This window comes from Ascaphus truei, chromosome 5 (assembly GCF_040206685.1).
Source record: "Ascaphus truei isolate aAscTru1 chromosome 5, aAscTru1.hap1, whole genome shotgun sequence".
Taxonomy (NCBI): Eukaryota; Metazoa; Chordata; class Amphibia; order Anura; family Ascaphidae; genus Ascaphus; species Ascaphus truei.
In genome coordinates, this window is record NC_134487.1 from 129,854,133 (window position 1) to 129,879,668 (window position 25,536).

Sequence of the window (25,536 nt, forward strand, 5' to 3'; positions counted from 1 at the left end):
AAACCCTGACTGTAATCCCTTACCTTAAACCCCTACCCCAAACCCTAATACTAAATCCCCTACCGTAATCCCTTACCCTAAATCCCCTACCCCAAACCCTTATACTAAAACCCTGACTGTAATCCCTTACCCTAAACCCCCTACCCCAAACCCTTATACTAAAACCCTGACTGTAATCCCTTACCCTAAAACCCCCTACCCTTATACTAAAACCCTGACTGTAATCCCTTACCCTAAAAACCCCTACCCCAAACCTTATACTAAAACCCTGACTGTAATCCCTTACCCTAAAACCCCTACCCCAAACCCTAATACTAAAACCCTGACTGTAATCCCTTACCCTAAAACCCCCTACCCTTATACTAAAACCCTGACTGTAATCCCTTACCCTAAAAACCCCTACCCCAAACCTTATACTAAAACCCTGACTGTAATCCCTTACCCTAAAACCCCTACCCCAAACCCTAATACTAAAACCCTGACTGTAATCCCTTACCCTAAAACCCCCTACCCTTATACAAAAACCCTGACTGTAATCCCTTACCCTAAAACCCCTTACCCCAAACCTTATACTAAAACCCTGACTGTAATCCCTTACCCTAAACCCCCTACCCCAAACCCTTATACTAAAACCCTGACTGTAATCCCTTACCCTAAAACCCCCTACCCTTATACTAAAACCCTGACTGTAATCCCTTACCCTAAAAACCCCTACACCAAACCTTATACTAAAACCCTGACTGTAATCCCTTACCCTAAAAACCCCTTCCCCAAACCTTATACTAAAACCCTGACTGTAATCCCTTACCCTAAACCCCCTACCCCAAACCCTTATACTAAAACCCTGACTGTAATCCCTTACCCTAAACCCCCTACCCCAAACCCTTATTCTAAAACCCTGACTGTAATCCCTTACCCTAAACCCCCTACCCCAAACCCTTATACTAAAACCCTGACTGTAATCCCTTACCCTAAACCCCCTACCCCAAACCCTTATACTAAAACCCTGACTGTAGTCCCTTACCCTAAACCCCCTATCCCAAACCCTTATACTAAAACCCTGACTGTAATCCCTTACCCTAAAACCCCTACCCTAACGACTAAAACCCCTTAAATTAACCCCCTACTTTAACTGCTAAAACCCTCAAATTGACCCCTGTACTTAACCAGTAAAACCCCTTAAATTATCCCCCTATCTAAAAAGTAATAAAACTTAAATGAGAAGCGGCCAGCGACAGGGATTCTAGTGGCGGATCGGCTGCGCACGGAGGGTCCGCTTGTGGCAAAGTGGCGAAAAGGCCGCAACCAAATGTCCCACTCCACTTCCTCGGGTCCAAGTCCAACTTGCTTTTTCCTATCATTTATTACTCTAAAAAATAAAATCCAGAAATACAAGTATGTTACTGGTAAATGGCCTTGCTTGCAATAAATGCATGTTACGGTGTCTTCGTAGAAGGTCCTAACTTGAGTGTAGGCTCCTGTAACCCACATTGACAGAGGAAACTAAAGTTGACCTATTTTCATGTGCCCAGTGTTGGAGGGTCTGAGGCATATACCCATGTTTACTAAGCAGTGCTATGCCATCGGACACCTTCCTTTACTTGAATGGGCTGTAAGGTGTTTTACGGCGCAGGAAGGTGTCTTATGGCATAGCACCACTTACTAAATATTGGACACAATGTTTTGGTTCTGGCACCCTTTACCTTATTCTTTCTAGAGCACAAATACCTTTTGAGATTGCACACAGGCCCCGTCTTCAGGGAAGGAGGAAGGAGAGGAGAAGTATTCCAGTTAATAATTAATGTATGTACGATGGGATGGAGAAGGGAGTAGGATACAAAGGTCTGTGAGACTCATTATACCACTAGGGACAAGAGGGAGAACAGCCCAGCACTTTCAAAGATCCAGGTATGAGTACTTTTCAAATCGTTAGTGTTGTTAATATTATTCTAGAGATCTGATATGTCCTGTATAAATGTCCCTTCACTGTTACATTTGTATAGGGGTTACTTATCTGCCTGTGGGGCCAGCAATGCATTGCTTTTCTGTCTGTGTCCTTTCTTGTTTGCCTGGATTTCTCTCTTCCTCATGCTTTTTCCCTCCTTAGACCCCCATTCTTCCCTTCCCACTCCATTTCTCCCTCTCCATCCCTCCTTCCTTATCCTTTACTCAATGTATGAACCCCTTATCTCTTTCGATTGCCTTCTCTCCCCCCCCCCCATTCCTTTTGCTTCTCTCTACCTCCCCCTACCTCTCTATTTCTCTTCTCCCCGTGTTCATTATTGTTTTCTCTTTCTCTCTATTGTCCAATGTTTCCTTTCTCACCCTATAAGAATTCATTCTCTCTTGTGTAAACCATCTCCTCTCTTTATGGTCACCCCAATGTACTCCTATCCCATGGGAATGACGACGGTTAATACTACTAGAATAGGATCACACCCAGCTGTTTATAAAAACCTTGCACCTTACTACAGTACTCGTCTTCCTTTGTAACCACTGTTCGGTCATAATATACAGTAGGCACCAAGAGGCTAGGGATTTTGGATTGTTACCCTAAAATCTATTTAGAACTTACATATGAAAACCCAAGCATGTATCTATTTCCTTATTGTTTTCCATGCCTCAGCAATTAACTACGCATTACATTTTATTGATGATATCCCGACCCCTATATCTTGTAATATTCATCAAAGCCATAACTGCCTATGACCAGTGCTCAAGTGTAGATAAGACACACAGCTTGGGCTCTACCGTTTATTATTAATAGTATTATTAGAATTATTATGACTGCAATGTATTTATAACGAGAGATTCTGCAGCGCAGTGCAATGGGACAGTATAGTGGGATAAAATGACAATTTTAAAGGAAGGGAGAGTGAAAACATAAGGGACAGTGGCATGGGGTTTACCGTCATGGTAGGTCCTTCGTTTCTGTGCCTGCTGGACAGATATTTAGACTCTGCTAAAGTTCTGGGGTCATTTGGGGTACAGGTTATTGTGAAGGTGTCCGGTAACATGATGTCACAGGGTTACCTTTCTGTGTTTGCAGATGTCATGTCCTGAAAGAATGCTGTGGATTCAGTTTCTGCTGCCTTTTCTCCTAATGGGGACCGGTATTGTTTTAATCAGATTATTTATCATACTGTAGCATCACACAAGGCTAGGACCAGCTCAGAGAGCTTCCATAGTGGATGATTCAATATACTCGGAGACGGACAATTACACTTTGACATGCCGAAAACTACCATTTAAATGTGCGCAGTTCAAAATCGACTGCTTTCAATGCTTTCAATTGTAGTGAATCAGTCTTTTGTCTGTGCTAATGTGATACACAGGACAGAGCTCCACTAGTCTTCGGTAGTGTGACACAGGGGAAGACTTTCTTAGCAGAGATAACTATCTCCAAAGACCAAAGTCAGTGAGATTTAGGGATTTGGGCCCCAAAAAAACCCTGTTCTTTAATGAAAAAAAATCTAATTTTTTATTAGTGATTATGCACTGAAATATATGAAGTCACTAATGCTGAAATCAGTAAGAGAGACCAAATCATTGACTTTTGACATATTTGCTATGCTGGTGTCACACACAGAGCTAGGAGCTCTGTTAACCTGTGCAAGTGTCACCTAAAGGGTTAAATGTGCCACCAATATGTATTAGTATCACCCATAGGATGTGTTGCTCTGTCAATCTGTGCTAGTGTTACACACAGACTTAGGGGCTCACTTAAGGCTAGATCCACAAAGCTATGTTAAATTAGGTCTCAAAACATAACGTTAGCTGAAACAGCGACGGACGTGATGTTCCCTGAGTTAACGTCCAAACAATGGGGCGTATTCTCGTGGCTCCGAAGTTGTCTGTGCCAAACTGCGCGGTTTGGCAAGTTTAGAAGCAGCGGAATGAGATGTGAGTAAACACCCTATTCTCTGTGACAAATCACATCTTCTAAGCTGCGTCTATAAAAAAGGGACAAACCGCCCGGTTTAACAGCCACACCGCCCGGATTGCACTTGCTATAGAAGCGGAATGAGCAGAGGTGCTGCTAACTCCACCTCCAGTCTGACTTATGGGTATTGCTCTCTCAGCCAAACCCATATTTCAGGCTCTGGATGTGACTTGCAATACAAATCTCACCCCCCCCCCCCCCCCTTGAGGTGGCGGGAACCAAATGCGAGTTTTTAGAAGCGGTTTACATAATAACGGAGCTACGAGAATTGCAGTTGGCGTAAAAAAATGCAGTTTGAGGCTTTTTTGACAAACCGATCGGATTGGCAGAGCCGGAGTGAAACTGCTTAAAAAAAAGCCTTTCAGACGCGGATTGGACATGCGAGAAGGGCTTACAGAATAGCAAAGCTGCCAATCCCATTGGAAAGGGCTCTTTAGAAGCGGATTGTACACGTCGTTGCTATGAGAATAGGCCTCGATGTCTCTTTAGCATACGCACGTTGGCATGTTAATGTTGATGGAGAGGGGGGAGTAGAGAGGGGAAGGGGGGGAGAGGAGGAAGAGAAGAGGAGAGGGGGAGGGAGGAGAGGGGGAAGGGAGACAAGAGGGGGGTGAGAGAGAGGGACAAGGAGAAGAGGGGGTGGGGGATAGTGGGGTAGGGGAGAAGAGAGGGCAGGGTAGAGGGGGGAGAAGAGAGGGGGGAGAGGAGTAGAGGCAGGGGGTGGAGGGGAAGGACAGAAGAGAGAGGGAGAGGGGGAGAAGAGAGACGAGAGGGAGAAGAGAGGTAAGGGTGGGGGGGGGGGGGGTTAAGAGAGGGCAGGGCGAGAGAAGAAAGGGGGGGGAAAGAGGAGAGGGAGAGAAATCAATAATACAGCATAAATGGGGACGCTATTAGACAAATACCATTATAATATATTTTTTAAATTGATGTAATTTTTTTTAGAAATATTTTTGTAATGTGTCCTGGTATTTACTTATGGAAATCTGGTCACCCTGGTAACAGCTCTATTTCCTTAACAGACATTTGTGGATATGCCTTATTTGCATAAAATTTGCATGCAGTTATCAATAACGTATAGTTAACCCTATGCTCTTTGCTGAAAAAACATTGCTTAATGTTAGGTTATTGTTCTCTAAACATAAACCTTTAGGGGCTGATTCTATATGTGCCATAGCACCCTATCAATAGGGAATTTCAGGCCAAAATTGGCCGATGGATAGTTTTGTTACATATAGAATCAGCCCCATAGACATAGTGACTTAATGTAGCTTTGTGGATCTGAGCCTTGGGGGGTTAATAATTAAAATGAAATAGTGCCGATCGGAGCACTAATGGATAGAAACTTTCATTGACGTTGTCACGGGAGACCAGGTCTTTTAACACATTTATATTTTTGGGATCATTAAACAAGCAAAACAAGGCAGTGAAATAAAATGGGGTTTATTTGGATAAAACCTCGGAAAAACAACAAAACACAAAATACAGAAATATGCACACTTACTGGGGTTTGAGATCTAGCCTTTCCTAGGTGCAGGGTACCCGCTTGCAAGGGCGTACCCTGATCGGAACCTTGATCCGGACGTCCTGGATCAAGATTCAACAGAAAATCCTGACAGGGACAGAGTCGCGATAGTCCTGGAGATGTTTTCAGCAAGAAATCCTGACCGCGACCGTTACTCCGATTTGTAGAACTTGGCCGCAAAAGACGGGAGGCAGGCTTTTCTAGCTTCAAAACGAAGCCGGTTGCTCTGCTATTTCGAACAGAGCAACTTTGAAAAGCCCGCCCTAGCTTCATCGACTCAAATCACAGGATGGTCTGGTTCTCTGACTCGGCCATTTCCTTACATACACTCCGCTGTTCTAGGTTCAGCATGGAGGTAGCAGAAGCGACCAATCAGAGCGTGGGAATGCCTCCCCACCAGCCAATAGAAATAGAGGCTTGTCCTTTGGCTGACGTCAGAGGAGGGGGCGTGCTAAGCTGGCTCGGGATGCCCCGTCGGCAGGACATACAAATTGACCAATGGGAAATGCGCCGACATTCTGCTGCTTCCCCCAGTCAACCCATTGCCACCTACTGGGCAGGCTCCACTGAGTTCGGCAAACCAGAGTGTCCTACCCACAGGGGGTCACTGTTCTCCGGACCCAGTAGTCCACCCTGCCCCAGCCACTTAGCACCCCGAAACTTCTCAGCATCACATCTCCTCTTTGAACTACGTACTCTATGCAGACTTGCTGGCACCTTAAACAGATGCCCTGGCTGACTGCATAGAGCCTTATAATAAATGTATAAAACATTATAAAGTACACTTTAATAAAGTATATACTTTGGGGAACCTAATACTTATAAGGGAATGGATTTGGGATATTTGGGCTCGAAATCCAGGAATCTGGGGGACACTGGGTAGCCCTGGTGTAATTCACCCCGCATATCGGCAAATCATGCCTGCTCGCTGGGGAGAATTAAATGACTACCGGTAACTTTGGCCTCCAAACTCCTGCAAACAAAATAATTGTATTTCTACCCAAATATCCCACCTTAAACTGACACACAAGAAATCTCACAGTTCTAGGGCCAAGGGAACATGAAATAGGAAAAAGCAGGGGTCACTTTATTTTCAACATGTATTATCCCTGACCCCTGGCTTATGGGGCTTATGTAGCTACCAGGGACCCCATGGTTTCAGGGGTAACCAGAGGGCTTAACCTTTATTGTATAGCCTGGTTACCCTTTACGGTCACAGAAGTTAATGGGAGTTTCCGGTCGATACTGTCCCGATCGTCACTATCATATGTTAATAATTAGCCCCAAAGTCTGGTGTCAGACCCTCAGGGTGGGAGGCTCCGGGAATATGTCACACAGGTGGAAAAGGTCCATCACTCCATGTTTCTCTCACATTCTGTATACGTTGGGGTGAAGGAGAGAGTGGTCACGCTTAGTAACACAAGTTTGTTTGTTTTTAGCCTCAGGTAACACAGCCCCCGTTTTTAGTTTGAATATGACTCGTGCATTTGTCGCTGAAGATACTCCTGTGGGTGAGTATGTCATATTGAAATAATTCTCTGTCTACGCTCCTCTTTCTCTCTGTCCCCGTATACAGTTCTGTTGAGTGTTTGCGCGGGGAGCTTGTGCTCAGTCAAAAGCAGGCAGTGATAACATACAGCACTTTATTCTGCTTCAGCAACAGAGTTTCCTCTATCGTGGAATGTTCAGTTTTCTGGGAAATGTGGCTCCCATATACAGAGGCGCCGCTGTTGTCCCCACTGATTGCTGTGGAGAGCGTTGGGCCTCTATACAGTTCTTACCTTATCCTTTGTGCCACCCTCCTCCGTGCCACCCTCCATGCGCATCCTGCCTGATCTCCTCAGCGCCTCGCCCCCCTCCCCGCTCGACCCCAGCGTCAAATGACGCACGGGGTCATGTGACGTCACGTCGCCATGGTAACATGATGTCACGTGACCTCGTGGCGTCATTTGACGTCAGGTTACCAGGACGACGTGGGAAGGTAAGTTTATTATAGAGGCCTTGTGCGGTCCCCAGGCATTTCATTTAAATGCCTGGGGGGAGAGCGCGGCACCTCTATAAATGCCGCGCCTCTCCCCCCCAGACAATCGAGGACCCCCCAGTTTGCGCACCGCTGGTCCAAAGGATAATAAAGCTGCTATTTGAATAAATAAAGTTCTTGGTGCCCCATCATTGTTTACCAATGCCCAGCCTGCCGAATCCAGTACCCTGACAATGTAATCAACTCTGCGCAAGCTATGCTGAGACATTTGATGTAAACTCCCTAGGAGCCGTTCAGGGAGGGTTACATATGCATTTAAAGTATATATAATATATGTACTTATATGATGCACGTATGATGTGTGTAAATGGTGCATGTAGAATGTATGTGGACTATGTATTTGTGCATGTTGAGTGTAGCTGATGCTCATCAGTGTGTACATGGTGCATGTATGTAACCCCCGTAGTGGGTTTACTGTGGTATGATGAGGGGAAGTAACGGGTCAATGTACTGTATAGGAAAGGCTCCAACTATGTATCTTATGGGGCTAAAGAAACACATGTCAGGTGACTGGCCACTCCTTAGTTCCACAACGTACCGGAATGATCACCTGACATGTGTGAATCCTGATAGGCTATGGGTGTCTGTATATTCCCCAGTTACCAGGGTAGGATAGGTGACATCACACAGGGGTATAAAAAGGAGCTGCAGAAGCTTTTAGACCCCCAGGCTCCTGCAGGACACCATAGGAGAATAGTGTCACTTAAGTGTATGGTATGTATGTACAGTATGTATATCTTTATTTATATAGCGCCATTAATGTACATAGTGTTTCACAGGAGTAATACATGTGACAATCATATAAATAATACAAATAACAGATCATGGGAATAAGTGCTTCAGACATAAAAGTAACATTTCGGAAGAGAAGTCCCTGCTACGAAGAGCTTACAATCTAATTGGTAGGTAGGAAGAACGTACAGAGACAGTAGGAGGGCATTCTGGTAAGTACATCAGGTGTATAGTATTAGCCACTAAGTTATTCATATGCTTCGTTAAGCAGGTGTGTTTTAAGGTGGGTCTTAAAGGTGGATAGAGAGGGTGCTAGTCGGGTATTGATGGGAAGAGCATTCCAGAGGTGTGGGGCAGTCAGTGAGAAATGTTTAAGGTGGGAGAGAGCTTTAGATACAAAGGGGGTAGAGAGAAGACATCCTTCAGAAGAACGCAAGAGTCAGAATGGTGCATAGTGAGAAATTAGGGCAGAGATGTAAGGAGGGGCAGAAGAGTGTAAAGCTTTAAAAGTGAGGAGGAGAATTGAGTGCGAGATGCGAGATTTGATAGGAAGCCAGTAGAGGGATTTCAGGAGGGGAGATGCTGAGACAGATCTAGGAAAGAGTAGAGTGATTCTGGCAGCAGCGTTTAGGATAGATTGTAGGCGAGACATGTGAGAGGCAGGAAGGCCGGACAGCAGGAGGTTACAGTAATCGAGATGGGAGAGAATGAGGGCTTGAGTCAGAGTTTTAGCAGTCGAGAAACAGAGGAAAGGGTGTATCTTTGTTATATTGCGGAGAAAAAAGCAACAGGTTTTAGATACCAAAAGAAAATTGCCCGCTCAACCTAGTGTGACCACTAGGATCACTAATTCAGACTGGTGCAATAGGGCAGGGAGACTAATCGGAACACAGAGAACACTGTATGACATAAAGACACAATAAATACAGATAAGGCCCTATAGATGCACTCAAAATCTGAAGAGGGAGGTCACCCTAGTAAATAAGCAACAACACAGAAAAAATCTGAACCAAACCTAAGAGTAGTGTTTAAATATGCTTTATTGATAATAATTAAAATAATTGGTACCAGAAAATATGGTGAATAAGGTGAACTGAATACAATTAGTGCTATTAGGCAAATTGCCAGAATGTGATCGAAAAATAATGGAGCAATAAACATAAGCACTATTAATAACAGAAAGCGCTAAACCTATGCCATAAGGCAGTAGGGGCTAACTGTGATGTATGACGTCACTGGAGCGCTATATAAAATATATACACCCACAGGAGGCAGTGTGTGTGAATACTAGCTCACTGTAAACCATGCATCAATAATCTGCTATAAAGATAAATGACAAAACAGTAGCAAGGAATGGTCAATGATAACACACACAAATATTGACACTGCTGACATAAATGGACCAATATAATAAATGGACAATAGAGCAATAGTGGTGTGAACCCCACAGAAACTGTCCCTGCTAGTTAGTAACTACTCACAGGGGCAGAAAAGAGGGAAAAGGAATGCCCTACACACCAATCTATACTAACCCTGTGGGGGGAGAGTAATGCAGCAGGATCGTGCAAATCCACTAGGTCTGACCCTCAATAACATACCCTACAACACACGGGGGGAGAGGGGGGGAGTAGAGGACAGAAAAGAGGGAAAGAGGACCCTGAGTAACTTATCTGTGCTGGCCCTGGATACACGATCCTTTCAATCAGCCAGGGTAAGTGCCTCGTGGAGTGTGCAGCCGAAGGGAGCTCAAGCCGTGACACGATGAGGTCTGCTAGAAGCTGCAGGCATCCATGCTGGAAAGCGTGACGTGTGACGTCATCACGTCCTCTGGTTTTAGATACGTTTTGAATCTGAGAGGAGAATGTGTGAGAGAGGAGTCGAGTGTGACCCCTAGGCAGCGTGCTTGGGCTACGGGGTGTATGACAGAACTTCCAACAGTAATGTGGAAGGAGGTAGTGGGGCCAAGTTTGGGAGGAAGTATGAGGAGCTCTGTTTTTGCCATGTTAAGTTTAAGTCGGTGTAGGGCCATCCAGGATGATATCACAGAGAGACATTCATGGTATGGTGTTAATGGTATGTCTTTAACTTGCAACTTTTTGTGAAGTATAGTTAACTATTATTGTTTTACAGTTAGGGAAGAGTGTCCCTTATCTAGGAAGGGCCACTGCAATAGTCAAGATGCCGGAGAATGCTATATTTTCTTTAAGGGAGGACGTGCGTAACATTTCAAAGTAAAGGATCCTTACATCAGGATTCCAGGGAAGTGTCATAGGGAGAGTAGCTCTAACGCCAACCCTATGCATATACACACCAGGTTGCCATTGTATAGACTTCTAGGGCATTGTAAGGATGGGAACCTCGGTAGAAGTACACCCCTATAAAGAGTCTTGTACAGTACCTGGGAGGGACTCCAGAGATTTCAAGTTCCCTTTAACCATGGGCAAGAGAATAGAGTTACCATGTGGCTTCTCCAAAAATACTGGACACAATGGTGAAAGGTCCGACGCGCTCGAGACACACACAAACATACACACGCTCGAGACACACACAAACACACTTGACAGACACACACACACACACTTCCCTCTCTTTCTGCTCCATGCTATTTGCCATTTCCTTCTCACCTTTGCTCCACCCTCAGGCTCTTGACACCTCCTCCTGATTGGCTGCATTACCCAGCAGCCATTCAGGATGGAGGAAGCTGCCCAGCCCCCTAGCAGCAGCCCTGCTCTCTCCCTGCTCAGGGGAAATCCCACAGCCCCCCAACCCGGTCAGGCCACTATGTCCAGAGAGGTAATACCAGTATACACATACATGCCCAGTATTACCTCTCATGTTTTACTGGACAGAGTGTCCAAATACAGGACAGTCCGGTTTAATAAATGATACCTGGCAACCATACAAGAAGGTAACAAAGCTATGTGTACCTCTCTGGGGAACTATCTGAGTTCCCAGGGGAGAAGAATGTATGAAGTCTGTCTTGTCCAATAAAGTAACCTGTCTGTCAAATAAAGTCCCTGGTGTCCTTCTTATATCCGCTTACAATACCACCCGGCCCAGACACCAACACCCTGAGAAAAAGGTATGAGAGTCTAAGCACCAACACCTGCACAAGCCTATTCCACCGCACTTAGTTGTAACCCTCCTTAGTGCGAGCTGGGCCAGGAGGGGTTACATGTATATGCTCTGTGCGGCTGCGTTTGTATTTGTTTGTGGGTCCTGGCCACCTGATTCCTGGGCCAGTTGCTTTAGGTTGCCAGCAGCATTCACATTATACAGGAGTGGAACGCGTATGAATCCTGCGGCCACAATGTACGTCAGACCGTGACCACGTACAGTGCAGCAATATAACTGCAGACAGTAACATAAAATAAGGCAGAGTAAGAGCGCTTCTAAGAAAACAAATTCACTCTGCATAGCCCTATGTGCAGACACAACACATTTATTCGGATGGAGTTGGTGGGTTGTTATGGGCTAGAGGGGCGGGGGGTTGTTATAGTGGGGGGTGGAGAGTGGAGAGAGAGTTCTGGACGGCGGAAGCGGGTCCTGGGGTGGTTTATGATTAGGGATAAGCAGCTGCACAGCCAGGAAGATTCAAACACGTTTTTCCTGCATGTGTAGTTACTTATTTCAGCTAGTCCCCTCTCACCAGGAATGTCCTGATTGGCTCTACAGCTAAGCTAGTCATTGTGTTTCTTTACTGACTCACTGGCCGGGAGAGGATTCCCGGCGGTCCCCCCCTGTCAGTGCCCCTGAGTACATGTGACAGTGTCTATATTTGCACTTACATCCATTTCATGCTTCAGCCCCATCTCCCTCCTACTGTGTTACATCTGTTTGACAGACTAGCCATTACTGTACATGTATCAAGCTATGGCTCACTAGACACTATGCATGGGGCTTTATTTTTGGTGAAAGGATATTCCCAGCATCACAAAGTGTTGGCACAGAGCTGCAAACCAGGTTCTTTTATTCCAGATTCAGTAGGCCTCTCATTCTCTTATACCAGAGCACAGCGTGACAGTCACCAATGTGCGATTGTGTGCTGACATACGGTAGGGTACAGTGATAATACCAAGTTGTTTATGGAGTCATATTATGGTGCTTTTGATTTTCATTTGATTAGTTTGCTCCAGATGGCCTCTGTTTTTATCCTCTTATTACATTATGTCATGGTATCCCTTCCTTCATCAGGGGTGGCGGTATTCTGGATGGTGGCTGTGGACAAGGAAAATGACCCCCTGACATACAGCATAGAGGGACAAGACTCCTACTACTTCAATGTTAACCAAAACACAGGAGAGGTGGAGCTCGCTTTTCCCTTGGATTTTGAGGTAGGTCTTTTATAATCTCAGTTTTTACTAGCAAATCAGTACACGTCTACACTGCACCTCAGCTTTGAATCTCTCACACTGTGCAGGGAACACACTGCACCCCAGCACTGCATATATCACTATGAGAGGGAATTCTTGTAGCCATATTGGTCCTGGAGGAGTCTACATATACTACAGGTTGTGAAAACCTTTTAATGCACCAACACTCTTTATAGATACAAAAGTGTGTAAAGGTCTCTTTTTAATGTGTATTGGTGGTAGGAAAACAGCACCCTAGCACTGGACTCTTGACACCGTGCAGGGATCTCACTGCAACCTTCCTATACACCATCCCGACTCTTGCGTTCTGCTCAAGGATGTCTTCTCTCTACCCCTTGTGTGTCTAAAGCCCTTTCCCGCCTTAAACCCTTCTCACTGACTGCCCTTCTCCTCAATATCTGACTAGCAACCTCTCTAACTACTGTTTCACAACCACATCATGTTGAGGTCCCTTTTATCCCAAATAAGGCCGGAAACACAGTACTTCTATTTACGTGGGGTTTATTTATAGGGGTTAAGTAATGTATTCGCAGGCCCACCGTCTCTTTAAGAAACCAAACCAAAATAAAAAAGCATAAATAAAAACCTATCCCGGTCAGGGATCTAACTTACTTCTTCAGCCCTGTCTACCGGGCAGCCAGCTAAGCCAGTTCCCACCCCAAAACATGTCCTGGCATAGGCAATAAACAAACAGCACAGTCTTTGGTCATATTGTAGCAATAAAGGGTTTGCTTACCTTAATCCATCTGGCGAAGGTGTCCCTGCTTCAGCACGGCTCTCTCAGCAGTGTGTCTCACTCTCTGCCAGCTTCTTTACACTGCTTCAGCATAGCTCTCTCAGCAATGTCTCTCACTCTGTCAGCTTCTTCACACTGCTTCAGCACAGCTCTCTCAACAGTATCTCACTTTTTAACAGCTTCTTATACCAGCTTCTGGTAGCTGGGGAGCCTCTTCTGCCTCCCTCCTTCTCTGAGGGCAAACGGTCAGTCTCTCTCACTGGCTTTCTGTTCTGGCTCTCTGTCTCACAGCTTCCTGCATCTTTTGAACCTGCAGTCTCTCAGGAATCCTGCTTAATTAGGCTGCAGGTGCAGGCAGGTTAACTGGTTGAGTGCTGGAAGGTACACATATCCTCCATTTCAGCCTACTGAGTCAGTGACTGTCATACTACCTTTAAGACCCATCTTAAAACACAACTCCTTAATGAAGCATATGAGTAGCTCTGTGGCTGATACTTTACACCTCATACATCAAGCTTGGCCCCCTGCAGATGCACTTACCAGAACACCTTCCTACTGTCTCTTTATGTTCTTCCTACTTACCAATTAGATTGTGCCGGTAGGGGGTAGCCGGTCTGCATAATAAAGGTTAAGCCCGACTGGTTACACCTGAAAACCGTGGGTTCCTGGCAGCTACGTAGCACCATAAGCCAGGGCCATGTAATGTAAACTGTAAAAGTCAAAGTATGCCCTGCTTTTCCACTTTCCCTGTTCCCCTACCCCAGAAACGTAAAACTTCAGGAGTGTAAGTTTTAGGTGGGATATTTGGGTGGAAAAGCAGTTATTTTGTTTGCAGGAGTTCGGGGGCTAAAGTTACCCAATTCTCCCCGGCGAGCAGGCATGATTTGCCGGTACGCGGGTTGAATTACACCGGGGCTACCCAGTATCCCCCAGACTCCTGGTTTTCAAACCCAGATATCCCAGACCCATTTCCCTCACAGGTATGGATCCCCCCAAGTCATATTCTGTACTAAAACATATTTTATTGTGTTGGGTGCATTTTCTATAAATGTCTATGCAGTCAGCCCGGGCATCCACATAGGTGCCGGGATGTCTGCATAGACATCGGAGTTCAAAGGAGGGAGGATGTCCAGAGGTGACAAAACCGTTTGGTGGGCGAGTAAGGGTGAATTGCCAGGCCCAGAGAAAATAGGGCACCCTTTGGGGACAACTTTTGTGTCTGCCAGACCTATCGGAGCCTGCCCAGCGGGTGGCAATGGGCTAGCTGAGGGAAGATGGTGCTCGTAGGACGTTTCCCATTGGCTAATCCATATTTTCCACCCACCCGGCTTTTCGAGTCAGCTTGGCACGCTTCCCCCACTGACATCAGCCAAAGCATGAGCCGCTGTTCCTATTGGCTAGTGGGAGGGAATTCCCACGCTCTGATTGGTCGCTCCTCCTACTTCCATGCTGAAGATAGCACAGGGGAAGGTATATAAGGAGTTGGCCGAGATAGAGAACCAGACGATCTTGTGGCTTGAGTCGATGACGCGCGGGCAGGCTTTTCAAAGTTGCTCTGTTATGAATAGCAGAGTAACCGGCTTCATTTCTGAAGCTCAGAAAGCCTGCCCTGCAGAGACTGCCAAGTTGCGATTGAGTAGCACAGTAAGAATCCAGTCGTGTTGCAGTGCCCATGGGGTCCAAAGTGGATTCCTTGCAATGAGGGCAGCCACTGTAAAGATGCAGTCTAGGATGAGAATGGGACAGAAGGGTGTCCGTGATCATATGCCGAGAAAGGCCTCATAGATTATCCAGCAATACTCCATCAGAGTAAGTTAAGGAATCAAGAAAGGCGCAAGCCTACAAGTCTGCCAACTGTAATAGAGCGGCGCCATGGGGTGCAAGTGGGGAAAATGAGAATCTCACCCACGTTGAAGTACTGGAGCTAACTTGTGTGAAACCGGACACAGATCCTTGTGTGAGTGACATGGAAGAGGAGGAGGCGAAATACTGTTGTGCAGACCCCCGGACCATGGTAATTGCCCAAAAGGTAAAAAGCGTCAACTGGAAAAAAAGAAAATAAATAAATAAATAATAAATAAATGAGTCGGACGTCTCAGAGAAAGAGGCTGGTGCACGAGAATGGTGCACGGGCTGCTTCACAGGACAATGTTACGCTGGGGAGGGGGATATGTGATACAGTTACTGTCTCTGTATGGGCTGGAGCGGTGCAGCAACTGTGCTTTCCAGCCTACAGGGAGTTAACCTCCCCTGGTGAGGTTTTCTGCAGTTGCAACAAATCATCAAGCAGCACTCCTGATTGAACAGAAGGTGTAAAAGGCAGACAGAGAGCTGCACACATGGAGATTGCTTGCCCCCAGAGAGGTGGAAGAGAGAGATTTCTTCCCAGCCAGGAGGAAGCTTGCTGACACAGGCTTGCTGGATGTTGGTCGCAGAGCCTGCTGGGACTGCCTGAGTTGAACACCCAGGAAGAAGCAAGGACGTGCGACTGCTGTGAAAGCAGGGCTGTCCTGTCCAGGTCATTGGATTCAGAGGGATTTCCTGAACTATTGGTGGACCAAGTCCCAACAATAGATAAGGACTAAATAATGTATATTTGGGGTACCTAAGGACTGTTGATATGGTTGCTAACCGAGTGGGTTATTTAAATCTGGGAACCAGTTTAGTTGGCCAGCAACAATCAGAGAGAAAGAGCTGATGTTTAGATAGTCTCCTGATAGGAGTAGGCTTTATTTTTATGATTAGTTTTTCCTTAAAGGGATTGTGGGCCTATTATTATGTTAATTAACCCCTGTAAATAATATCTCAATCAATCTCTCTCTCAATGTCAATCTCTCTCTCAATATCAATCCCTGTCTCTCTCTACTCATAGCCAATAAAGTAAATTGTCAAAATAAATGTGTTAAAGAAGACAAACTTCAGCTTTGGTTTCCAGTTTAAGTATTCACTTGGAATCATCTGGGCACATGCATCCAGTGCTGGTACTCCCATTGACTTGAATATGAGTTCATGCCGGAGTGGGTGAGATAACCTGTACCGGCAATTTGATGCATGTGCCCCTTAGTATTCTGTGGTATTGCTATTTTGGTGTTGGCGTGAACATACCTGGAACCCTCAATCTGCTCTCAATATCACTCAATAAATCATGTATAGTTATCCACTGCACTTGAATAAGACAATAATGGTTCCTGAGTAGATTAGATCCAAGTGTATTTAATTTCTCGGTGTATGGACAAATGCACAATGTTTAGGTGGATTACCCCTTTCATTAGCTGCAGAATTTAACACTGAAACATCTGCTATAAAATACCTCTGTGTTTCATCAAAAGAACCAACGCCATCATAATGGGCCAAAAATACTAAATGGCTTTGTCACTACTGAATTAAATATACAATATTTAATAAAATGCAAAACACCTAATTGCTTGTTGTGACTGTAGGGGCAGCCTGGCTCAGTATATTAAAGGCTAAACCCACGGTTGCCCCTACCCGTCAAGATGGCGACCAAATAACTGGGCCCCAGTAGCAATCTTAAGTGACAAGATGGTTGCCAGCCTAGGTATAATGTGCAACTGTGAGTTAGCCAGCTGTCACAAGTTATTATGTGCTGCTGCTCTCTGTAATTAGATCATTTTAAAATGTTGTATGTAATTCTATGGGATTCATTATATGTTGTGTCCTTGATTAGATTAGCAAGGCCAGCCCACAATGAAGCCGGCTGCTTCGAAGGGAAGTTTTATTATTGGTTAGGGTAGGGGGTTAATTTAAGGGTTTGAACCGTTAGAGTAGGGGTAGGGTGACCAGGCATCCTAACGATCCAAAAAATGCAAAAGAATGCACAAAGCAGCGCACTGCCAGGGACACAGGTGTATCAAAAGTAAAAAGTAGATTTATTGTCAGTCAGACATAGCAAACACGGGGGTACAGACCCTCCAACGCGTTTCACACAACAAGGTGCTTTATTAAGGAGTAAGGTACAGTACATTGGGGGACCTTTATATACCTGGTATAACAAGTGTGGTGATTTAGTCAAATTTCGCACCAAAAACGCATATAAATTACGTCATCAGAGCGACTCTGATCATCCCTATAATGTGTATACCTAAAGACTTCAGGTCCCTCCCTAATCACGCCCCTCCGTGACGTCACTACCAATCCGCTTCCTGGCATGGCTAGTCTATGCGATCGGTACACATTCCCCTTCACAGTGGAGATCCCAACACTAAAAAGTGTGGGTTAAAGACTCTCCGCTGTGCTGGTAACAGTGCCACATCCCCGCGCTGCCAATACCTCAGAAACGGGGTAGCGCCGAAACAGCTGACGCGATCGTGGATAGATACGCCCCTTAGTGTCTTTATCCATTGGGGGACCATTGGGGGACCCAGAGTATCTCAATTGTTAGACTTATGGTTGAGATATTGTTATCAGTGTCCTTGATACATCCCCTTTTATCTGACTGCAGCATATCAGAAGGTCTTATATGGGGTTAATACCATTTGTCCCCGTATTGTTATTTGTGGTTGCTATGGTTGTTAGCGCTGCCCCCTCCATGATGACAGCAGTTCTCTGTCTGTGAGAGAGGGGATAAAGGGGGGGCGGGGGGCGTTCCTGCCATCTTAGCCATAGATACCAAGGACCAACGATATGCTGACGTCACTAAGGGGCGTATCTATCCACGATCGCGTCAGCTGTTTCGGCGCTACCCCGTTTCTGAGGTATTGGCAGCGCGGGGATGTGGCACTGTTACCAGCACAGCGGAGAGTCTGTAACCCACACTTTTTAGTGTTGGGATCTCCGCTGTGAAGGGGAAAGTGTACCGATCGCATAGACTAGCCATGCCAGGGAGCGGATTGGTAGTGACGTCACGGAGGGGCGTGATTAGGGAGGGACCTGAAGTCTTTAGGTATACACATTATAGGGATGATCAGAGTCGCTCTGATGACGTAATTTATATGCGTTTTTGGTGCGAAATTTGACTAAATCACCACACTTGTTATACCAGGTATATAAAGGTCCCTCCATGTACTGTACCTTACTCCTTAATAAAGCACCTTGTTGTGTGAAACGCGTTGGAGGGTCTGTACCTCCTTGTTTGCTATGTCTGACTGACAACAAATCTACTTTTTACTTTTGATACACCTGTGTCCCTGGGCAGTGCGCTGCTTTGTGCATTCTTTTGCATTTTTTGGATCGTTTGGAACTTAATCAGCGGCTGGACAAGCCCCCAGAAATCTAGTGGACTCTAGGAGTGGGTAAGATCTTCAAAGATATACTGTTATATGGATCCTCATTACTACAACCTGGGGTGAGTGCTGGACTTTATCATACTTATTTCCAATGAGGTACAGCGAAGTGTGCTATTCATATTTTTTCTGTTGCCTTCAGGAGATTCATGCTTTCAGTGGCTATAGTCACTCACCCAGTAGTTTACCCACTCCATCATCTGAGTCTTCACTGTTTTTATATGATTGATGAATATATATATATAAAGATTCCAGGACTGTTGGAGCACCCATCACATTTCTATATTGACCAGTCATCCTAGTTTAGCCAGGATAGGCTAGGTTTTTGACCGTTTGCCCTGGGTCCAACTTTTCCGCCTTCTGTCCCGGTTTTTCTGTGCGCCTGCCACGCATGCGCACACGTAACCAGCAAGCGCCGATCAGCACTCTGGAAGCGCACATCGCTCATGCACGTCCAGCAAGCGCTAATCACGCACACGCATCCGGCACTTGCGCATGCACAGACGGCAGTAGCTTCTGGCGGCGGAGAGTTGTGGCGGAACAGTCGTGACACAATGTCCTGGACCGTACCTTGCATCCACCAAAATGAGGTGTCCTGCGCGTCATTTATAGGACACTGTTTCCATATCATTACAGAGTGATATTTTATAAGATAATTTGTGTTCAGTACCACCCTCGGTTGTCAGATATAAATATGTAAATGGGAAGAATACACGAATGTGGTCTTGTAAAACATGGGACGATATAGTTTTTATTAATATCAGATACATGATTTCGCACTCCTGGATATAAAGGGGACTGTCATTAGTGATACGTAAGCATTTCATACAATCCCCAGAATGCAAGGCTATGGGTGCCATCAATCTGGTGATTACGGGAAGAGTGTTATGAAGTATGTATGTATGTATGTATGTATATCTTTATTTATATAGCGCCATTAATATACATAGCGCTTCACAGTAGTAATACATGTGACAATCATATAAATAATGATTTTGCAAAATTGTGTTTTTGTTTAATTTGTATGTTTTTCTGGTAGACTGGGGTAACCTACAAATGTCGCAAGTCTTACTATCTTCGGTGCCGCTGCCATGAGCGGTTGCATCACCGAAGGATTAACACTGTGTGGGTTCCATTCAGAAGCATGCACTCTGTCCCCCGGCACAGCAGACGTTTGCTTGTTCATTTGCGATGCCGAGGACAGTAAGTCTTGCTTCATCTGTAGGACTCCTGAGGTATAAGTCCGGAAATAATCCTGGTAATGACAGCATAATTGGGGTGCATTGTTACCGCTTTGGGGGTAGGAGTGCGCATTTGTAGTGACACACACACGTTGTGTGTACGAGACCGATACTACACAATTTAGATGTTAGGATGGTGGGTAGGAAGTTTTGTTCTGAACATGATGTATATGAGTTAGTGGTGACATATATGAGAATATAGTGGAGAAACAAAGGCATACATGACCACGTTTCATTTGGATCAAAGTTTCATATACATTTGTGATAGAAATGTAACAAAATATGTGAGAGGTAGAAAAATGATAACATTGGACAATAATTTCTAGATGGATTAAGCTGTCAATATCCGAAGGTTCAAACACAGGATGCTTTTAGTCATTTAAGGCAGGGGTTCTCAACTTCAGTCCTCAAGACCCCCCAACACGTCAGATTTTCTGGATATCCCAGCTTCAGCACAGGTGGTGCAGTTGAAGACTGAGTGACTGATTGAGCCACCTGTGCTGAAGCAGGGATATCCTTAAGACCTGACCTGTTGGGGGGGGGGGGGAGAGGGGTGGGGGGTGGGGGCCTGGGGACTGGAGTTGAGAACCTCTGCTATAAAGGGACATGTTTATCCACCACTCAGCCATGATTACCTAATACACATTTCCTAATTTTTTTTAGACCAAAGAAATTCTTAAAATCCTCATCAAAGTACAAGATCTAAGCAATGCGCCGGTAAGTGCAGTGTCTCCTCTATTCTATTTAACTGTTGTCTGTGAAATGTGTTAAGATGAGTACTAAGTATCACCTGCACTAAAGGAAATTTGTATGGATGAGCAATCTGCAATAGGTCATATGTGAGATGATGATTCTCAATACATGTTTTCTTCATAGGTTATCCAGAACATGGATGTGATAGTGGAGGATTGCAATGATAATGCACCTATATTTCACAACACCCCCTATGTGGACACCATCCCTGAGGTATGCTCACATACAGCTCATGCATATTACATGTATTGCTCATGCATATCTCAAACATCACGCACGTATAGCATATGCAATGTTCACACACAGCTAACACATAGCTCATGCAAAGCACATTTATTGCTAATGCATAAATCAAACATTGCAAATATATATGCCTGCATACAATAGCTCACGCAAAGCTTATATGTTGAATATGTACAGATCAAGTAGCACATGCATCTGTCACTCAGAGTTTACACATAGCAGATCCACAGTTCCCGTATCACCTGCATCAGTCACACTTAGCTCACTTATAGCTCCCATATTTCTAACAAGTAACCCAATCACAGCTTTACATTTTCTCACTTGTAGATGTTGCTTCCACAGTTCACAACCTTACTTGCTTACAAAGTATTTAATTATAACTCACAAAAAGCTTACTTCTTAACCAAAGACACAAATGATCACAAAAATAATGGTAAGGACAGCACACAATGAAAAAAAAACTAAATACAAAGGCTGACAAAGGACAGGTTTACCCACCAGAAAAATAACCAAAAAAAATAACAAGAAGTCCCAGCATACCAATATAAAAACGATATCAAAATGTATTAAACATTTTAATTACAATACATCATAAGCACTGTACAACAAGGAAATACACCACATCAAGATGTCGTAACCCCCCCTTTGGATTACTAGGGCCTTAAGTGGTTAACTGTGTGGGCCTACACAGAGTAACACTCCTTCCCCATCACATATTGCTGGGTGACTAGGCATAGTCAGAGACCTACCCTTTTCTGCCCAGTGATGGTGACATCATGGCAGGAGATATACAGTCATGTGAAAAAGAAAGTACACCCTCTTTGAATTCCATGGTTTTACATATCAGGACATAATAACAATCATCTGTTCCTTAGCAGATCTTAAAATTAGGTAAATACAACCTCAGATGAACAACAACACATGACATATTACACCGTGTCATGATTTATTTAACAAAAATAAAGCCAAAATGGAAAAGCTATGTGTGAAAAACTAAGTACACCTTATGATTTAATAGCTGTAGAACTACCTTTAGCAGCAATAACGTGAAGTAATCGTTTTATGTATGACTTTATCAGTCTTTCACATTGTTGTGGAGGAATTTTGGCCCAGTCTTTTTTACAACGTTGCTTTAGTTCTTTGAGTTTTGTGGGCATTTGTTTATGCACAGCTCTCTTAAGGTCCAGCCACAGCATTTCATTCGGGTTGAGGTCTGAACTTTGACTGGGCCATTGCAACACCTTGATTCTTTTCTTTTTCAGCCATTCTGTTGTAGATTTGCTAGTGTGCTTGGGATCATTGTCCTGTTGCATGACCCAATTTCGGCCAAACTTTAGCTGTAGGACAGATGGCCTCATATTTGACTCAAGAATACTTTGGTATACAGAGGAGTTCATGGTCGACTCAATGACTGCAAGGTTCCCAGGTCCTCTGGCTGCAAAAACAAGCCCAAATGATCACCCCTCCACCACCGTGCTTGACAGTTGGTATGAGGTGTTTGTGCTGATATGCTGTGTTTGGTTTTCGCCAAACGTGGTGCTGTGCATTATGGCCAAACATCTCCACTTTGGTCTCGTCTGTCCAAAGGACATTGTTCCAGAAGTCTTGTGGTTTGTTAAGATGCAACTTTGTAAACCTAAGCCGTGCTGCCATGTTCTTTTTAGAGAGAAGAGGCTTTCTCCTGGCAACCATTCCAAACAAACCATACTTGCTCAGTCTTTATCTAATTGTACTGTCATGAACTTTAACATTTAACATGCTAACTGAGGCCTGAAGAGTCTGAGATGTAACTCTTGGGTATTTTGCAATTTCTCTGAGCAATGCACGGTCTGACCTTGGGGTGAATTTGCTGTGATGTCCACTCCTGGGAAGATTGGCAATTATCTTGAATGTTTTCCACTTTTGAATAATTTTTCTCACTGTAGAATGATGGACTTTAAATTGCTTGGAAATGGCCTTATAACCCTTCCCAGATTGATGGGCAGCAACCATTGCTTCTCTAAGATCATTGCTGATGTCTTTCCTCCTTGACATTGTGTTAACACACACTTGAATGCTCCAGACCAGCAAACTGCTAAAACTTTGGCTTTTATAGAGGTGGTCACACTTGCTGATGATCAATTAATCAAGGGCATTTGATTAGCAGCACCTGTCTGCTACTTAGCATCTTAATTCCTATGGAAACAGTAAGGGTGTACTTAGTTTTTCACACATAGCTTCTTCATTTTGGCTTTATTTTTGTTAAATAAATCATGACACGGGGTAATATGTCATGTGTTGTTGTTCATCTGAGGTTGTATTTACCTAATTTTTAGACCTGCTAAGGAACAGATGAATGTTATTATGTCCTGATATGTAAAACCATGAAATTCAAAGAGGGTGTGCTTTCTTTTTCACATGACTTTATGTATACAGTAAAGATATCTATATATAGAGGAGAGGCTTCTAGAAAGTCAGGTCCATGTAGGAGACACAGAGGTGGGATCTCACTGTGTAGTATAGTGTATATATGTTCAGTATATAGATAGGTTTAACATAAGGATCCCTTTTATTGTTTTCTAGTTAAGGACATTACGCTGTTTAGATAGCATCCCACAGAGATGGCACCACACTACTCTAAAAGTTCAGAGAGGCTGACTATGCCCAGACAGGGCACCACAGGTCACAGCCCTGAGGCACAGGTGGACTAGCCCCATCTAAGGTTCCATAACTGACTCTCACCCAGAAGGCCATGGGATGGCATTCAGTACCCAAGATGGGGAAGCTGATCACAGACAGAGAGTAGCACCAGGTCCGCCAGTGGCCCAGTGGATATGGAGCACCACCAACGCTAGAGCAGAGAGATCAGTTAGATAACATGAGCATTATAAAGCCTCAGCGCCTTCATAGTGGGTCGAGACAGGGGCAGCTAGGGAAGCAGCACAAACAGTATAGCCAAAATGACACAAGTGGATATACAAGATACACTGTATATAATGTGTGAGACTGTATCTTAAAGATAATGAAACTGCTGTTTAAATGAATAATGTTCCTGGCACCCATAATTTCTTACCAATACCCAGCCTGCACGAAACCTGCACCCTAACCAAGACTGAGCATTGCCATGTAGATAGACTCTTTGATATAAACTCCTTAAGAGCCAGGCATGAAGGGTTACAATAGTATATAAAGAACAGCGTACAGAGAGCCGCTGACAGGACCATAAGAAGTACTGAAGGAGGTTTGAGGTGCAAGTCGAGGGTTCGAGGCGCTAGTCCAGGGTTTAAGTGAGGTCTTCACTGTTAGCCTGGAGGTATGGTCTTATATGGTTGTGCAGTGGTTATGATGTATTTTAATTATAATGTTTAATCAATTTTTTTTGTTTATTTGGTGTGCAGGGATTGAGCAAACGCATAAACCACAAAAAGTCACACATTACTTACACAAAAGCTCATACACAGCTCGCATACATCACTTAGATATTGCTCACAAGTCATCACCTAATACCAGTGTGTCTATTTCAAGGTAAAAAAATGTTTGTGTGTCATGGGAGACCAGGACTTTTAACACTTTTATACCTGGATCATTCACTAGGCAAAACACAGTAGTGTTGATAAAGTTGATAAAGTGCTCTGGCATGAAACGCGTAGGTGCGTTCATGTAGTCCTACTGCTGGTAAAGCTGTTGAAGCCTGCAATAATTTGATTAGTTCATTTGGAGTTTGTCCTGGATTTTTTTGATTTTCTACCAAGCTGGAACGTCATTTGGCTGTGCTCTGTCACACACAACAAACCTAAAACACAGTAGTGGAATAAAATGTAGTTTATTAGGGTAAACCCTCGTACACACAATGAATACACAAAATACAGACGAAAAACACACTTACTGGGGCTCTGGGGGTGAAAACTAGGCTAAAATAGGTGCAGGGCGCCTGCTTCGGAAGGCTTATCCTGACTGGGATATCCACCCAGGTTTTCTGGTCCTCTTTTCGGCTAGCTCTAGCCGCGACCGTTACGTACTAAAATGAGAACTTGGACTTCACGTCTGACTTAGCCTCAGCTAGGCAGGCTTTCTTAGCTCTAAAAATGAAGCCGGTTGCTCTGCTATTCGTAACAGAGCAACTTTGAAAAGCCCACCTTTGCATCACCGGCCCAAGTCACAGGATCGTCTGGTTCTCTTCCTGGGACTTCTCCTTACATGTGAGAACAAAGTGCAAGGGTGGGCACTTAAGTGATAAAAAGCCCTAATTAGTGCAACCAAACATAAAACACTATATATAGTGCTTCAAGTGAGTAAAATAGTGTACAAATTGGTTATAATGTGGTGTGTGGTCCCGTGGGATCCGACGGCGGAGCACTGCAAATGTAAGCAATGGGGGCTGCAAACCAGTTCCGGATTAAAAAGAATTTATTGGGTGGTCATAAGGAGTACAAAAGAACACTCTGACGCATTTCAGGACCTGCGTCCCTTTATCAAAGAGTTAATGCGCGTCTGCTAGGTTCTCCGTTATAAGCTCTGGCTCCCGCCCCTAACGATGACGTCACAGGGACTCCAAATATCGCGCGAGTTGCTGGATAAGTTAGCTCATTGGTAGGTATAACAACCAATAGCGCAACTCGTTGGAGAGTAGCCTCCCCTGTAGGAGTGGCCTGGGAGTCATATGTATAACGGAGAAATAGCAAAATATACAAAACACAACGTGAATAGAAACAAAGAAATATTTGCTAACA

General features: G+C 44.5%; 1 protein-coding gene across 4 annotated transcripts in view; it reads left to right on the forward strand.

The window, feature by feature from the left end:
- CDHR2 (cadherin related family member 2) overlaps positions 1-25,536 on the forward strand; it is a 90,944-nt gene that overhangs the window by 23,139 nt on the left and 42,269 nt on the right. The window contains exons 2-7 of one of the 4 annotated variants that reach the window (XM_075600778.1): positions 1,718-1,908; positions 3,050-3,113; positions 6,905-6,976; positions 12,433-12,572; positions 20,495-20,548; positions 20,708-20,797. In XM_075600778.1, coding sequence (XP_075456893.1) covers positions 3,050-3,113; positions 6,905-6,976; positions 12,433-12,572; positions 20,495-20,548; positions 20,708-20,797 — 420 coding nt within the window. In that variant the 5' untranslated portion in view covers positions 1,718-1,908. Of the gene's footprint in view, positions 1-1,603; positions 1,909-3,049; positions 3,114-6,904; positions 6,977-12,432; positions 12,573-20,494; positions 20,549-20,707; positions 20,798-25,536 lie in introns of those variants that run through there. The other 3 variants (XM_075600779.1, XM_075600777.1, XM_075600780.1) reach the window with 3 other exon arrangements.